Source organism: Doryrhamphus excisus, chromosome 16 (genome assembly GCF_030265055.1).
Source record: "Doryrhamphus excisus isolate RoL2022-K1 chromosome 16, RoL_Dexc_1.0, whole genome shotgun sequence".
Lineage (NCBI taxonomy): Eukaryota > Metazoa > Chordata > Actinopteri > Syngnathiformes > Syngnathidae > Doryrhamphus > Doryrhamphus excisus.
In genome coordinates, this window is record NC_080481.1 from 4190467 (window position 1) to 4206905 (window position 16439).

The following is a 16439-nucleotide window of genomic DNA, read 5'->3' on the forward strand; positions in this document are numbered from 1 at the left end:
TGAGCCATGAAGGGTTGCGTTCAAAGACACCATGTAACTTGGAATTCACATGTTTGGAGTGCAAAAGTATGATAGCCCTAACATTTTAAGACCATTTTAAAAGCTGAACAAAGTGTTCACCTGAACTTGTTGTGGCTGTACGTTTATTAGATGACTGATTTGCAGTTGGTCGTCTGTGAGGGTCCTCACTGAAACTACTCCCCTCTGGCCTTTTCACACGGCTTGCCTTCAGCTTCTCCTCCACTTTAGTCATACCTGCAACACAAAAGATATATAGAAGTATTCAAGTCACTCTTCACAGAACTGCAACAGTGTGGAGATGGATATTTTATCAGCACCTTTCAATCCAAAGGTTCCAGAAATTGAAGGCTGCTCTCCAGTGAATTTCTTGGGTGTTTTCTGCTTCCGCCCTTGCTCCCAAAAAGAAAACAGTCAAAACACTTACAGTACAATGTTATGTTAAAAAATGAAACTGTGTACCCTTACGGTGTTTCATTCGTTCTGGGTCTTCATCGGCATAAGTTGGCGGAAAGCTGCCACCTTCGCTTTCACTTCCTCCTGCATCAGATGATGTGCTTTGAGAATGCTCAAACTGAGGTTGGACTGACTGAGAGTGGTGACTCTGGAGTGAAGGTTGGCTGTACTGTTTCCTCTCACTCCTCTGGTGGGTCAGCTCTCCATTGTGAGATGGTGTAGATACCTCCAGGGTTTTTTTCACTTTGAAGAACATTGGAGATGAGGGGCTGTTTCCCAGGGGCCTGCATTTACAGACCAAGGAAAGGGCAATTTGACATGACTAATGTATTATCCTCAATGGTAAGCCTGGAAGCTTGAACTCTTATGTACCTTTTGACACTGCTGAACTTGACAGCAGTCTTCTGGAGCTTAAGCTGTTCATCTTTAGACTCCAAAGTAACCCTGTTTGGATGGTTCCAGAGCTTGTGCTTATGCAGGCGAACCTTTGTTGCAAACGCTGCCTCACAATAGGGACAGCCATGACTCTGCTTCTCAGTCACCGTGGTCTGACAAATGCAAGGGGTTTAGATAGAGCACACTTATTTGCTATAGCCTGATCACTACTTGCAAATTAAATGGTATGAGATTAATGTGAGTCTACACTGACCCATACTATATATATGATATACACGCTATACAGGTACAGAGGATAGAAGCTTACCCCCTGGCAGCGTTGATAGTGGTACTTTACGCCATAGATGCTGGGAAACTCTAACCAGCATCCTGAACATGGACACTTAACTCTGGAGCGACGCTTAAACTCTTCCTTCCACTGTACCATCATGTGGGGCTGCTCGAGAAGAGGGAAAATGAAATTTAAAATTGTATTCTCATATAAGGCACACTGTCCTGTAGAATGAACCAAGCTCACTTCAAAGAAAACTACTTACAGGGATGCTTCTCAGTTCCTGCTCTTCTGCTTTAGGACGACCCTTTCTCTTCCCCTCTGCTGCTTCATCAAAAACAGGAGCTGGGAAAAAAACACAAAGAACCACACATTTTACCTGTGAATACAGCTGGTAAGTCATTTCGGACATTGATATTTAAATAACAGAGGTGGTCAGAAGAATCAGAACAGCTGCATTCTGATCTACGCAATGCAAAATCATTATGTCAAGTTAGGTTGATATTCTATTGTAGTTTTATAGGTTGATATGTAGTTATTTTATAGGTGATGTGATAGGAGGCCACCTACGCAACAAACTACTAAATATTCCACCGTCAACTGTCAGTGGGTTTCCATGGCCAAGCAACTCCATACAAACCACCACTGGACTGGAGGGCACTGTTTCCCAACCTTATTTGTCTTCTGTAACCCAAGAGCCTTTTATTATACATTTTTTATCATGGCTCTGTAATCTGATATTGGTCTTTTGGCTGATATTAGACTGATATCCAATATCAATCAGGACACCCCTCATAATGTATATGTCAAAGAATATGTTATGATATAGATAATTATCATATGAAGCTGCAAAGTATGTCACAAAATTACTTTTCGGTCATATCATCCATCGCTAGTTTGCATGGATGAAATATAAAGCAACAAACATGTAGAGTAGCCAGCCAGCCTTTTTGCCATTGCTTGACCTGAAGTAGCACACTATAAGCCATTGTCCCATCTGAAACAAAGCAGGCCCATAACGGAGCCAAACTTCAGCTCTCAGGCACAAGTCAAAGGAACAAAACAGCTGTTCATTTAGCGTGAGGGAATGACTCACACCCAGCTGTCTGTATGTTTGTGTGACTGCGCGTCTACCCTTGGTAACCCTTGAAAGTATTGAGAGTAGTGAGGACATGTCTTCGCGCTTTAACTGACTTTAGTGGTAGAAAGCAAGACACCAAGACAAAACTGGCTAAAATTGGAGCCATTCATACTTTATATATTACAAACAAGTACAACAGTTCTTGTTTCCCACAATGAAACAACAAACTGTCATGCAAATAACAATTACACAACAATGCAGCTACATTGTAAGTGAAGAAGTGCGAGAGGAGTCAGAACCCAGGGGTCCTGGCAGCTGTCAGATGGTCTCATATAACCCCACCGTTCTCCGAGCTATGTCTGCAATTGCGGCCATTGAGTGCAAGGGTGTATACACTAACAAACACACACAACACACACAAACACGCACTCAGACAAAACAATCACACAACCCTGTTTTGTTTTTCTCAACAAACACTCACACTGGAGCCATTGTCATAGTAGGGTCAGAATTGCTGTCATTTGGAAAACACCACCGCCATACACAAACGCAAACTGCTTGGGACAGAAACAAAGCTGTTTGGAATTGTCTGAAGAACTACTACCGCCACACAATATTAAGTGAACAAATAGATTCTTGCAACCAGAGTGTACGTGTCAATCTTATACATGTAATTTGACTTTGCTGTGGCCTGTTGTTAAGCTTTATCCGTTGTTATACTAGTAACACACCGCAGTACCTACCTGTATGTGCACAGCACATTAGCTGGTTGTGCTCAACAAATTCTTCCTGGGCTGCACAGGTACAGTACTTCATGTTCTGTTTTGAATTCATATGTGAATAAAAAAAAAAAGGCAGTTTTGGTATTAAAATACTATTTGATACATTTCTCCTAGGCTTGTAAATCTCTTTTTGATAGACGATTTGATTCACATTTAGACAACACGGTTTACGAAATGATTCCAAAACTATACATTTTCACAGGAGAATGATTCCATTTCAAGTCAGTACCCAAGTAAGGTATTGTCAGTGTGGACTTCAACGTCCCTCGGCGAGCTGTAACAATTCGAACTAATGTGTGCAGTGTACTATGAGCTTTGAGACGAGTGAGCAGCAACCTATTACAGAGTCGCTTGGTTTTTGTAAATCATTGCAAATTCCGAAGTTCCCTGTTGATTTGGCCATGTTTTCAGAACACAAGTCGCTTGTTTCTCTCTGCAGTCAGTGCCAAAGAAGAATGGGGAAATACATTGACTCTGCTTATTGATACGCCAGCTAGTCGGAGTATCGTGTGGCGAAACTTTGCATTCTCGAATGCGTGACAAATGTGGTACAACTCGGGCTGGGCGATATATCGATATTTAACAAATATAATATCAAAAACAATATCAAAACCAACCATATCGTTGCTATCGCTGTAGACTGAATTTGTGCTATATCTTCCTCATGTCTGCGTGCCGGAGGGAGGAGGGGTGGAGTAGAAGCCCGGAGGCTCAGTTGAACAGGCTAGCGCAGGGGTCCCCAAACTACGGTCGGCCCCCTGAGCAACACCAGATAAATACCCCTCCCCCCTCCCAGAAGAAAATCCTTGACTCACCCCGTCAAATAGAGCGGAGCAATGGCGAAAAGATTAGGTATGAGAAAAAGTGATTCAGAATGCAGGGTATTTAACCTGCAGTGGACAAACGATTATTTTTTTGTTCATTGCAAAGAAAAAGCGGTTTGTCTCATCTGTCAAGAGACGGTGGGCGTATTTAAAGAATACAATCTCCGCCGACACTATGAATCCCGTCACAAAGACAGGTATGATAGCTTGCAAAGCCAAATGAGAGCAGACAAACTCTCAAAGCTAAAAAGGGGACTCTTTGCTCAGCAGAATATATTTCTACGCCAAACTCAGCTGCATCAGTCATCCGTTCGAGCCAGCTTTCGGGTTGCTCAATTGATAGCGAGCAGCGGTAAACCTTTCACTGATGGAGAGTTTGTAAAGAAATGTTTGAATGCTGTCGCGGAGGAGGTGTGTCCAGAGAGGAAAGATGTTTTTAATGCTGTGAGTCAGTCGGCGAGTACAATCACCAGACGCATTGAAGAACTTGGGGGTAATGTGTATGCCCAGCTGCAACAAAAGACAAAAGAGTTTGACTTTTTTTCATTAGCACTGGATGAGAGCATGGACGTGCAGGACACGGCGCAGCTGCTCATTTTTATTCGTGGAGTTAGCGCTAACTTTGAGATGTGCGAGGAGTTGGCAGCCCTCCAAAATCTCAAAGGCCAAATCTCAAATGCCAAACCATGGAAGAGTTGGACTTGGACTGGTCAAAGCTTGTCAGCATCACAACTGACGGGGCTCCTAGTATGGTGGGCGCGTCTCGGGGTCTAATAGGACGCATGAACCCGGAGCAAGAACGGGGACTCACTGCCCCGCTACAAGTCCACTTCCTAATTCACCAGCAAGTGCTGTGCTGCAAAGTGTTGAAGTGGGATTCTGTCCTACTGGAACCTACACAAAAGGATTATAAAAGGCACACAAGAACTTTGAGGGACTGTACATATGACTCATTTAAATAAGAGATTCTGCTCTGACAACGAAGCTGAACTTTTACCTGTTAAGATTGTGCATGGCACAACAGAAAATTAATGTTCCATGGCCTTTTTTTCTGTGAAGACCCCAGAGAGGGTTATTTGGTTATTATTTATTTCATAATTGTGTTGTTATATATTTCCTGACTTTATTTTTTCTTTGAAGACCCCAGAGAGAGTATTTGGTTATTATTTATTTCATAATTGTGTTGTTAAATATTTCCTGATTTTGTTTTTTCTTTGAAATCCCCAGAGATAGTATTTGGTTATTATTTATTTCACAAATAGTATTATTTATTTTATTAATAGTGTTATTATTTATTTCCGACTTATTTTTTCCGTGAAGATCCCGGAAAGAGTTATTAATATTTGGTTTTGTGTGGCTTTCTGGAAAACAATAAATGTTTATGTTTAGACACCCATGCAATCGTTACATTTTCTGCTACAAACTGACCCCGGCCTCCCATCAGAGCAGGGAAAGGTTATGTGGCCCTCACAGGAAAAAGTTTGGGGACCCCTGGGCTAGCGCGTCGGCAGTGGAAGAAGTCAGAAAGGAATAAGCCGTAACTCAGCAGTACTGAGGTACTTTGAATCCAGAGCATTAAAAAATCATTTCCACGACCTTTAAACTTGGCACAAACTCCAATATGAGTCGAGCGAGATTTTCTAGTCAGTTCTTTACACAACAAGTTCTACCAAAAATGTTCAAGGAAGTTAGACAGCTGCTAAGCTTGATGCAGTCAACATGTTGGTATTCCTGGTACAAAATAACGACATGCTTGTGTCTGATAAATGTTTACCTAAAAATACTATGCTTTAATTTAATGTATTTTTTAGTTGCTAATGTTTTAAAATGTCCTCTTAAACCAGGGATTCCTTTATATTCTGTTGTTTTGCTATTAGCTGAGGATTTGAGCATAGCTCATATAGGTTTGTTATAAAAAGATTCTATTTGACTTTTTCTATACTTATTTAAAAGAGAATGGCCCAATTTATTTTTGCAGCTATTTATAGATAATATTTTTTAATGAGCATCTTGCATGTAGCTTAAAAAATGTATAAACATTACATATTGCATGCATATTTGGCTTTGATTTTGTCTAAACTCTAAAAAATATCACCATATATATCATATATCGATATTCAAACTAAATACGGGATATGGGTTTTTGGTCATTATCGCCTGGCTCTGGGTGCAACTATAAATTCGCAAAAACTGACATGTACACAGTGCTTCTGAAGTTTCCAAACCAAAGGAGGAAACAATTCAAACCTGGCGAAACACCTGAAAGACCGGGGCACCCCATTTTTTCCAAATAATTCAAGGTAAGGAAGTTTTAGTTTACCATCACTGTTGGTACATTAGAGCCCCGTAGACATGAAAAACACATTTACACCCCTATTGACCTGAAGCCATATAACCCCTAACACCTGCACATAACACATAAACCTGATTATGTTAATTAACTTGAAAGATTGGGTATCTCTGTGTGGAGTTTGTTCTCCCCATGCATGTGTGGGCTTTCTCCTGGTACTCCCGTTTCCACCCCCATTCCAAAAACATGCTAGGTTAACTGGCGACTCCAAATTGTCCATAGGTATGAATGTGAGTGGGAATGGTTTGTCTATATGTGCCCTGTGATTGGCTGGCCACCAGTCCAGGGTGGACCCCGCATCTCGCCGGAAGGCAGCTGGGATAGGCTCCAGCACCCCCACGACCCTCGTGAGGACAAGCGGTAAAAAATGAATGAATAAGGACTTTTTTGTCCACTGAGGTTGGCTGTGGTTTAAGCCTGATATTCATTGCATAGCAAATAGAAGGGGAAAGAATGAATTAAGAATGAATTATGACAGAGTAAAACAAAATGGTTAAAAATGCAAGATGAAGTTCAAGATGAACATGGAATATACAGCTTGCCATGATTATTTACTTTACTTTGGGTGCAATCCAAACCTGCACTTTTGCACCCAAAGGTGAGGGACATTATGCAAATTTGTCAGCAAATAAATGTGCTATCTTCAATTAGGTTTTGAAACAGCTGTATGTCCAATGGATAGTGAAGCAACTAGGAAGTAATGTGGCCTCCTTGTAGCTGTTGCTGCTGAGAGGCTCGGGATGGGTCCTCTGTGTAAACAGACACTGAACAGGATACAGTGGTGTGGTGGGTTTATGATTACGTTTTGATAATGATGAGACCAAACTGGGAGAGCAGACTCTATTCATGTGATTGTCATTCAAGTGATGGCAGATGGCGTGTAGGAATGTAAGGAAACGGGGTAATGCAAAAGAAGAATACATAAACAGGAAGATAAATGTGAGACAAAACAAATGGTCAACAAAATTATGGCTCAGAAGCCTTTCCTCTCCCCTCCTGCTGCGTTATGAGCAAGTGCACCCTGTTTATTGCTTCCATGTACGTAAGCACACACACACACACGTGCCCATGTGACCACGCTCCTCTACAGCCATGCAGACTATTAATACAGTCATCTCCATCAAGCTTAAAACCTGTCTCCAACAAGCAAGAATACAAAAATGACACAAAAGGTTTTTGTCATGTATGTATGTATGTATGTAGACAGGCCCCTGTCTACATACGAGACTTGTTGCGTCCCTATACCCCCTCTCGGAGGCTGAGATCGTTAGATCAAAATTTACTCATGGTCCCTCGTAGTCGTTTTAGGACCCGAGGAGACCTATCTTTTCAGGTTGTTGCGCCGAGGCTCTGGAATGACCTTCCACCCTCCCTACGTTCGCTTGACTCTGTCGATGCAAGAGTAACCTTAAAACTCACTTGTTTTTGCAGGCATACCCAGCTCAGTAGATTTAGGGTACTATGACCATCATATATTTATGTCTATTTTATTGTATACTGTTTTATGTACTGTTTTATGTCTATTTTATTGTACATTGTTTTATTGTATTTTTTATGTGTATTTTAACTCTGTGTTTTGCCTTTTGTGAAGCACTTTGTGACTTCTGTCTGAGAAAGGTGCTATATAAATAAAACTTACTTACTTACTTACTTACTTACCAGGAAGACAATGACGTTGAGTCATGCAGGGCTCGACAATAACGATGTACTGATGGCCCGGGGCAAGTTAAAACAAAATTCGGGCAAGTAAATCCAATCAGTGATATTCCCGTCGGGCAAGTGCACTTTGGCATGCCATACTGCGAAGAGTTTTTTTAAAAGCGGTTCTTGTTGGGTGTTGGTAAAACACGGACTGCGTAATTCTGGTGGTAATTTGCAAACCAATCCTTGCAAATCTTGAAATGGATCAATCAGAATTGTTTATTTAGACCGCGGTCCATAATCCACAGTCCGTGTTTTACCCACACCCGTTCTTGTTCAACCAATCGATCAACCAATCATCGTTTGACTACGAAAACATCTATCATGGCGTCCCTGTCAACATCGTCTAATTCTTCAACAACTTCTGAAGGAAAACACCAAAAAGTGATGAAACAGTGCCTCCTAAACAAGTATTTTATTAGCGGCAGCAAATCAAATGATGGTGAGTGAATCACATTGATGTGACAATTTTAAGTGGTCACAATGAAACACCACCAATTAGATCCAATACGAAGTGCTGATTTTGCACAAGCTACAAAATCTAGCGGTTCCATTTCTCTGTGTATTTTTCTCACCTTTGCTTCACAAATTATTGTTTAACCATTGAACATTTTTTTCTGGATTAAAAACACTTTACTAGTACACAAATGTGTCTATTCAATAATGTTTCATTGTGGTGCACAACTTATAAATATCAGTGCTTACTACGACTACGATGCGTAAGGTAGTATGGCATGCCATGTTAACATACATCTCCACAATTTTTCAGACATTCCTCCAAATACAACGCATCAGTACTATATATTGATATATGATATCATTATGGCAGTCTTTTCATTTTACATGGGGCAAGTTCGGGCAAGTAGTTCTCACCTTAAGGATTCCCCATGGGCAAGTAATTTTTGTTTTTAATGTAGAGCCCTGTCATGTTTAACGTCTTTATCATTAAAAGTGCTATAAAACACACATCCATATAAAACCTGCCATGCTTACATAAATCCAATGCTTTACTTCCTAGTATCGATTCATGCAGATGCAGAGGTTCAATCCTTCAGGAAGCATGTTTTGTGAGGTTTGAAATGGTCTTAGGTCATGTTGCATGCAAACAAGTGCTACTGTTTGTGATTGAGTGCTTGCGTGTGTGTGCGTGTGTGGGTCTACTAGACCCACACACGCACACATACTAGACTCTAGTATGGAGGGTGGGAAGGAGGGGCTTTCTTTTTGCTTCATTGTTTTTTCCTTTTAATTGTGGAAATTGTTTTAATTCTGTAAAGCACTTTGTGTTGCATTTCTTTGCAGGAAAAGTGCTATACAAATAAAGTGGATTTGATTTGATTTACTGCACATCCCAAAATGGAATTCTGACTGGAATTAGTCCAGGACTCGACTGGCCCACACAAACAAAAGCCTGCATGTTAAACAATCTGTGAAAAAAGACTGCATAGATCTAAAGCTGCACATTGTTATTGTTTAACAAAGTGTGTGGCAGCTTGCCACTTACTGTGTTTGTTGTTGTTTTCAGGGCATGGCACAGTTCTAACAGGCTCCTGGGTATGTCCATGCTTAGAGGTCTGGCCCCTTGGCAGCCCTGATATAGACAGCTTCCCAAGCCTGGTGCCACTGGGGCTTTCCATGCCTACAGTTGGAGTTGAGGGGGGACAAGACACAGACGTGGTTAAACTCATGAATCGAGCACCGATTTCACATTTTAAAAAATTGTATCATTGTTGACAGCACTGATGTCTTCATGGGTTAGTATGCATTTACTGTAAAGTGGCTATTGGTGCTACCCAAGTCAAGGTTATCTGAGTGGAGGCATACCCATCATCTAATGAGGATATTACCTTCCACGTTTGAGTTCAAAATCAATAGTCTTATGACTCCACTAACCTCGTGTTCTACCCATTAGATGAAAGGTGGGTCAAAGAAAGGGACAAGGGCGAAGGTTTTAAAGCTCTTCTTGCTAGCACCCCTGTCTTATTTCTCATCATATCCAGATATTGATCTCTTGGTCAAGTCACACTGCAAAGCAAAGTTTGCCTTGAGAAGGCCCCTGTGTGTTATTAACTACGCGCTGTAGCCATCCATAAAAAGATTTAATTAGTTAGAATTAGATAGAATTAGTGATGAGCGCTGGTTGCTGTGTGCCATCAACACTCAAATGCATGAAGGTTGACAATCTCTAATAATGCGAAGTGAGACTGATAGCGATCCTACTTAATGTCTAAGCACCCATTCCTCACAGTCAGGCTCACAATGATTTACAACATCACACACAGAGTCACTCAGTGAGTAAACAGTGTCTGTTTGTGTCATGCCAGTCAGAGTAAACTGAACCATGATTCACCCTATTGTCGCTTAGGTTGTTGTTAATACAGTTTGATTGTAGAGACATGTAGATAACGGAGTGTAGAATCAGATGAAAACACATACAGATAAGGTTAAAGCTATTTGGACAATGAAAAAATGGGTCTTGGTAATGGTAATGGTTTTATTTCATTTGAACATGCATCAGATTACAATTGAGTGCATCCCATAATCAGTTCACATCAGTTCACATCAATCCTACCCCTTCTTCTGATACTTTCACAATCAGTAACTGTTACATTTGTTCACTTCCTGCTTTCCTAATATAGTTTAAGTTTTTTTTTATTTTATTTTTGCCACGTACCAAAGTACGAGGTGATATGACCATATAATGACATAATGGGTACCATAGTAACTGTCAATATAGTGATATGTATAGCACATCATGACTGGTTCAAGTCTCTTCATCCTTGTATTTAGCAAACATCAACTGCTTGTATTGTTTCTTGAATTTGCTCATTGTTGTGCATTGTTTGAGCATCTTACTCAATCCATTCCATAGTTTGATTTCACATACTGAAATCCTGTGGCTTTTTAATGTAGTCCTAGCATATAAGTGTTTCAAATTTAGTTCTTCCCTGAGATCATATTTCTCCTCTCTTGTAAAGAAGTATTGGATGACATTTTTAGGTAATTGGTTATGTTTAGCCTTATGCATTATTTTAGCTGTTTGAAGATTAACTATATCAGCAAGTTTAAGTATTTGTGATTTTAGAAATAAGGAGTTAGTATGTTCTCTGTAGACGGCAGAAGTTTATTTTCCTTCACCCTTTCAATATCTACACCGTCTATTTGTATTTGCTGGTGTGTGTCCTTTTTGCGGTTACCAAACAGTATGATTTTAGTTTTACTTAGGTTAAAGGACAATCTATTATCATCAAACCATCTTTTAAGTGTGACCATTTCTTCTCTGACCTTTCTAATGATTTTGTCTGTATTCCCTCCAGAGCAAAAAGCAGTGGCATCATCCGCAAATAATACCAGCTTTAAGTCTTTCATGACTTTGGAGATATCATTGATGTACAAGTTGAACAATTTTGGTCCCAGTATTGACCCCTGGGGAACTCCGCACGTAATATATGAACTTGCAGATGTATATTCTCCGAGCTTTACGTATTGCTTCCTGTCAGCTAAGTAGCTTTTGACCCAGTTCAGAACTAACCCTCTTATTCTGTACCTTTCTAATTTAGTTATTAGGATGTTATGATTGATTGTATCAAAGGCTTTTGTCAGACCCATGAATACTGCGGCTGCACACTTCCTATGATCTATAGCGTTAGTGATTTCCGCCGTAATTTTAATCAGTGGCATGGAGGTAGAAATGTTAGCTCTGTATCCATACTGAATTTCTGATAGTAATTCGTTTGCATTAATAAATTTATCCAGCCTATTGTTGAATAGCTACTCAATAATTTTGGAGAACTGTGGTAGTAAGGAGACTGGCCGATAGTTAGTAAATTGGTGTTTCACTGTGTTCACTGCAGTCGCCTTCCTTTGCTGTTCGTTTCTATATGCTCACACATTTGTCCTCAGTTAGGGCTGGGCGATAGGGACCAAAAACTCATATCCCGGTTTAGGTTTTAGGTTGAATATACAATATATATACCGATATTTTTTCCACAAAGTAAGTTTAGACAAAATCAAAGCCAAATGTGCGTATCATTCATTCATTTTCTACCGCTTATGCTCACGAGGGTCGCGGGGGTGCTGGAGCCTATCCCAGGTGTCTCCGGGCAAGAGGCGGGGTCCGCCCTAGACTGGTGGCCAGCCAATCACAGGGCACATATAGACAAACAACCATTACCACCCACGTTCATACCTACGTATGGACAACTTGGAGTGGCCAATTAACCTAAGTCCAGAACGCTAACCACTACACCAAATGCCATTTGCTGACTGACAGTTTTTTTTAACATACCTCTGTGAGTGAAAACAAACCATAAAAAAATTGTTGGTCATGCTGTGTAATAAAAAGTTAATTCAGCTCTACTTTGTTTGCATTATTTTCAATGCTTTGAAGAGCTCTTTTCATAACCATATTCAATTCCACAAATTCATGTTTAGAAGAAAAGCTTAAATTAATTTAATAAATAAATGAATGAATGAATGAATGAATGAAGGAAGGAAGGAAGAAGGAAGGAAGGAAGGAAGGAAGGAAGGAAGGAAGGAAGGAAGGAAGGAAGGAAGGAAGGAAGGAAGGAAGGAAGGAAGGAAGGAAGGAAGGAAGGATCATAGGTTGCAGTTTGTTAGCTTGTTTTTGTCCCACAGGCGAGCAACAAGTGGCTATCAGGTTCATACATGTTAATTTAGTTTTTTAAAGTCAACTTAAAGGACACCTGGACTTGTTTAGAATTTTGCCCATTATTCACTATCCTTATGTGAAACATGAACACTAGGGTTGAGCAATATTTTTTATGGGCCGACATACCAGTATAGATTCTTCCAATGATAAAAATGATAAAACGTAATCAACCCGAGGTGATGACTGTGCAATATAAGATGAATGGAATGTTGTCATGGTGAGAAGAAGGAAGGTTCGTGTGTGGAAGTATTTACTCGGCAGACCGCTCAATCATGTCATAAAATCATTATAAACACTGAACAACCCCCTACCGACCTACACAGGTTGAAATGGCCATAAACGCGGGTGAAAGTTGGCTAAATCTTCCCTTCCAGAACGTGAATAGAAGCTAGCAGGGATTACCTTGTGTGGCTGTGTGTGCACGACTCCGGTTCGATGAGTATATTTTCACCACGTTGTATTTTACGGCTTTAATGGAAGGAATGTTTTACAAAGGTTTGTAGCTTTTTGTACAAAACTCAGCTGAATTTAAATATAGTTTTACGTCGTCACATCATGATACATCCCTAAAATATTGTGATATATGCTAAGGTCCATATCATCCTACTGCAATGACCACATACTGTATTTCTTTCCCTTTTCTGGCGTGCTATATTAAAGTGGACCTATTGTGCTCATTTTGCGGCCCTTTGTATTGAGTTGGAGACTCCTATAGAGCAGCTACACACGATAACCAGCATCGAAAGCGCTCTAGTTCTTCCAGAATCTGCACCTATTCAGCTGTATTTCTTTGGATTTCATACTTCCAACGAAAACGGTCTGTTTTAATGTATTCCATCCATGGCCCACCTCCAGGCACACCCATTCTGCTGTGGTTGGTCACACTACCAGTGCATAGAAAGTATTCCAGTTTGTGCTCCTAACTGTATAGGAGTTGATAAATGGTATAAGAGTTGCTAATAATTGCCAATTTCGCCCTCTGCAGAGTGCATAGAAAGAGTTCTGGTTTGTGCCGCTAACGTTATAAGAGATGACAATAAACTGCGACTTATCCTTTTAAAATGTGGGCTTTAAACATCCTGAATCCGGAAGCAGAGACTGGACAGTCTGACGATTCTGAATGAAAGAGGTTACTTTAAGACGTCTCTCAATGGTAAGTAGATTTAGCATTTTAGCGTTTAAAGTTGGAAAGGCGTTGGGCCTCAGCAAGTTTGTGGGCTAGTCCAGCTGCATAGTGGCCCATGTTCACTAAACAGTCCAGTGGGAAATGCCCTTGACAGATGAAAATGCATTTCTTTTGCTGGTAGGTAATCAGGAACTCCAACCACTTGTGTCTGTTGGTGGCGTCTTTAGGAATTGGAAACAAATGTGGCTTTCCCTTTGGAGGCATTGCTAGCAAGTAAGCAATTTTTCGCCCCTCTGTGACATCACAAAGGGGCAATTTTACCATGCCTTTTGCTGGGATAGGCTCCAGCACGCCCTTGTACCCTTGTGAGGATAAGCGGTAGAAAATGAATGAATGAATGAATGAATGAATGTTTTGAAAAATCTGTCGGGGCTCACTTCCAAATGCGCAAACCTCATTATCTTATATTAACTTTGGCATCCTTTAACATGAGAATACTACATTCTAACTACATTTATAGGTCAGACTTTCAGGGGCAATACCTGAAGGTCTAACCTTCACCTGAAGTTACACTGACGTCTGCGAGAGAATACAAAGCTTCAGGGCTTCAGGTTGTGCAGTGGCATCATCAATTGGCGGCTGGCTATATTGCAGATTTGAACTTTATTAGGCTATGGTCTTAAAATGTTTGATTAGATGAAGAAGAGCCTGTTTGAGTTTATAAGCATGTTTGACTCTGAATTGTTTTTCTCTTTCTCCTGTTGAAAACCTCTAGTCACAAATTATTTACGGTCAACCAGTGTAAAATGGTAACATTTGTAATTTCCCGGCAGTCTCAACATTTTGTAATAAAAATGCATTCAAAAAGTGAATATACAGTATGTAAAACATACACACTCATTCAATCTGCTGACAAACTGGAAACAAGTATGTTAGCAATGCACATGGCCGGCTGCCATGTTAGTGTCATGTCACTCCAACGAGACAGAGGAGAAAGCAGCACTTTGAGTGGTGGTCAGCCACACCTACCTGAAGTGTTGGCCGGTCAGCCAGTGTTCAGGGCCGGCTGGCCCCAGGTCAGCCAGGTGATCGAGGAAGGGGTCCAGTGACTGGGCGTTTATCCGCCAATGTTTTGTTACATTGCAATCCCGCCTCGCTGCATGTCAACAACTGGTGACGGAGGAAACACTGTTGTCTTGTCCACAATTCACGAAAAAAAGCCCTGAAAAAATGAACAAAACAATCTAGGGCACTTTAGCCAGACCGTGCCCCTCTTGCTTTGCTGCATTAATATGTACAGTATATACCACAAAGGCACCGCTCCAAGCTTGTCGTTAAACACTCCAAAAATAGAGAGAAAAGACAGCAAAATCCTTGACTCCTTGAGGAAAAATATTGGAATACCGGATGGTTTATAGAGGCAGTGAAGCAAAATGGCGACTTTATACCGAAGGAGGAGAGCGGGGGGAAAAAATCCTTGCGCTGACTGGACCTTAAGGGAGCCTCCAAATGTTAAGATGTTTGCTCATTTCGACGACACTTTGCTAGCGTCAAAAGGAACGAAGCGATGGAAAATGAGAGAGAAACGCCGACAATCGGCGGCTTTTCGGCCTCTCCTCGGCTGCTTACCTCGGGATTATTTGGCTTTTAATACGAATGTCTCTCCGCGGCCGTGTACAGTAATGTGTGCGGGACCGCACGTTTAGCTAAGCCCTCCACAGTTGACAGTGACAAGTACTCTCAAGGTAACTTGACAACTCTCGCCTTATTGCTGTTATTACGATCATTGTTTCCTGTGTCGACGAGGTGAAAATTGGATCTTCGAGAGGGCTAAACTTGCTGCGGTTGTGTCACCGGCTCCTGCTTTTCCGACGTAACGGCGTTCCCTCTTGACGTTAAATCATTGGCAACTATTAGCCCGGTTTTGCTGTCCATTAGCATTTAGCATGGCGACTCCTAGTGTAATTACATCGATGGACATTTTTATGTTGTATTTTAACGCAGAGGTGTGCGCCTAGCCAATCACTGACATCTTAATAAAGCATACAATCCAAATAAACTACAGCAGTGGAAGTATGGCCACAAATGACATTTTACTCTCAAGCTACCGTTACGCTGTATGCATTTAGTTGACGTTATGGTAGTGTGAGCACACACATGCACACAAAAGCTGCAGCTGTAAATTCTCATTTCAACTATATATTCAATAGTGTTTCAGAAAAACATTGAAAAAAATAATACTTAAAACTTAGATCACTAATAACACAAAGCTTTTTTTTCTTTCGCCTCTGATTAAGTGCCAGTCATCATGACCTAATATTTCCCAATAACGGGTATCATCCGAAGCCATGACGTCATCCGGGTGTATAAACATTGTTTTCAGTGTAGCCAGTAGAGGGCAGGAGACGCACATTTTGTGCAACAAGGGTCTAACTCGATTATTTTTGCATAGGCTTAATTGCAAAGGTTTAATTGATGAAAACAAAATAAAAAAAAATACAGCAGTGGCATTGAGTCTAAATAAATAGTTGTATTTCATGTTAAATAAAAATCTAAGGTAACATAAACTAGACTGGTAATCATTAATGACTATTTTGGACAGCTGCATAGAGATTCTGAATTTCTAAAATGCCTTTTACAGTCATATATATTGTCACGTCTAGGTATGAAACTGGCTGAAACTTGAGATCATTATTTTTAAGTGCATGAATAATCCACTAAGGGGCAGTGTCGGCTTGTGATAGCTCCAGCCTGCACTCAGG

General features: G+C 40.7%; 1 protein-coding gene across 2 annotated transcripts in view; it reads right to left on the minus strand.

Moving 5' to 3' along the window:
* znf512b (zinc finger protein 512B) overlaps positions 1-16021 on the minus strand; it is a 34740-nt gene extending 18719 nt beyond the window's left edge. The window contains exons 1-8 of one of the 2 annotated variants that reach the window (XM_058051353.1): positions 14707-16021; positions 9384-9518; positions 1407-1486; positions 1178-1306; positions 847-1022; positions 487-758; positions 339-410; positions 121-255 (exon numbers count right to left, since the gene is read on the minus strand). In XM_058051353.1, coding sequence (XP_057907336.1) covers positions 121-255; positions 339-410; positions 487-758; positions 847-1022; positions 1178-1306; positions 1407-1486; positions 9384-9516 — 997 coding nt within the window. In that variant the 5' untranslated portion in view covers positions 9517-9518; positions 14707-16021. The remainder of the gene's footprint in view (positions 1-120; positions 256-338; positions 411-486; positions 759-846; positions 1023-1177; positions 1307-1406; positions 1487-9383; positions 9519-14706) is intronic. The other variant, XM_058051352.1, reaches the window with a different exon arrangement.
* Positions 16022-16439: the final 418 nt, after the last annotated feature.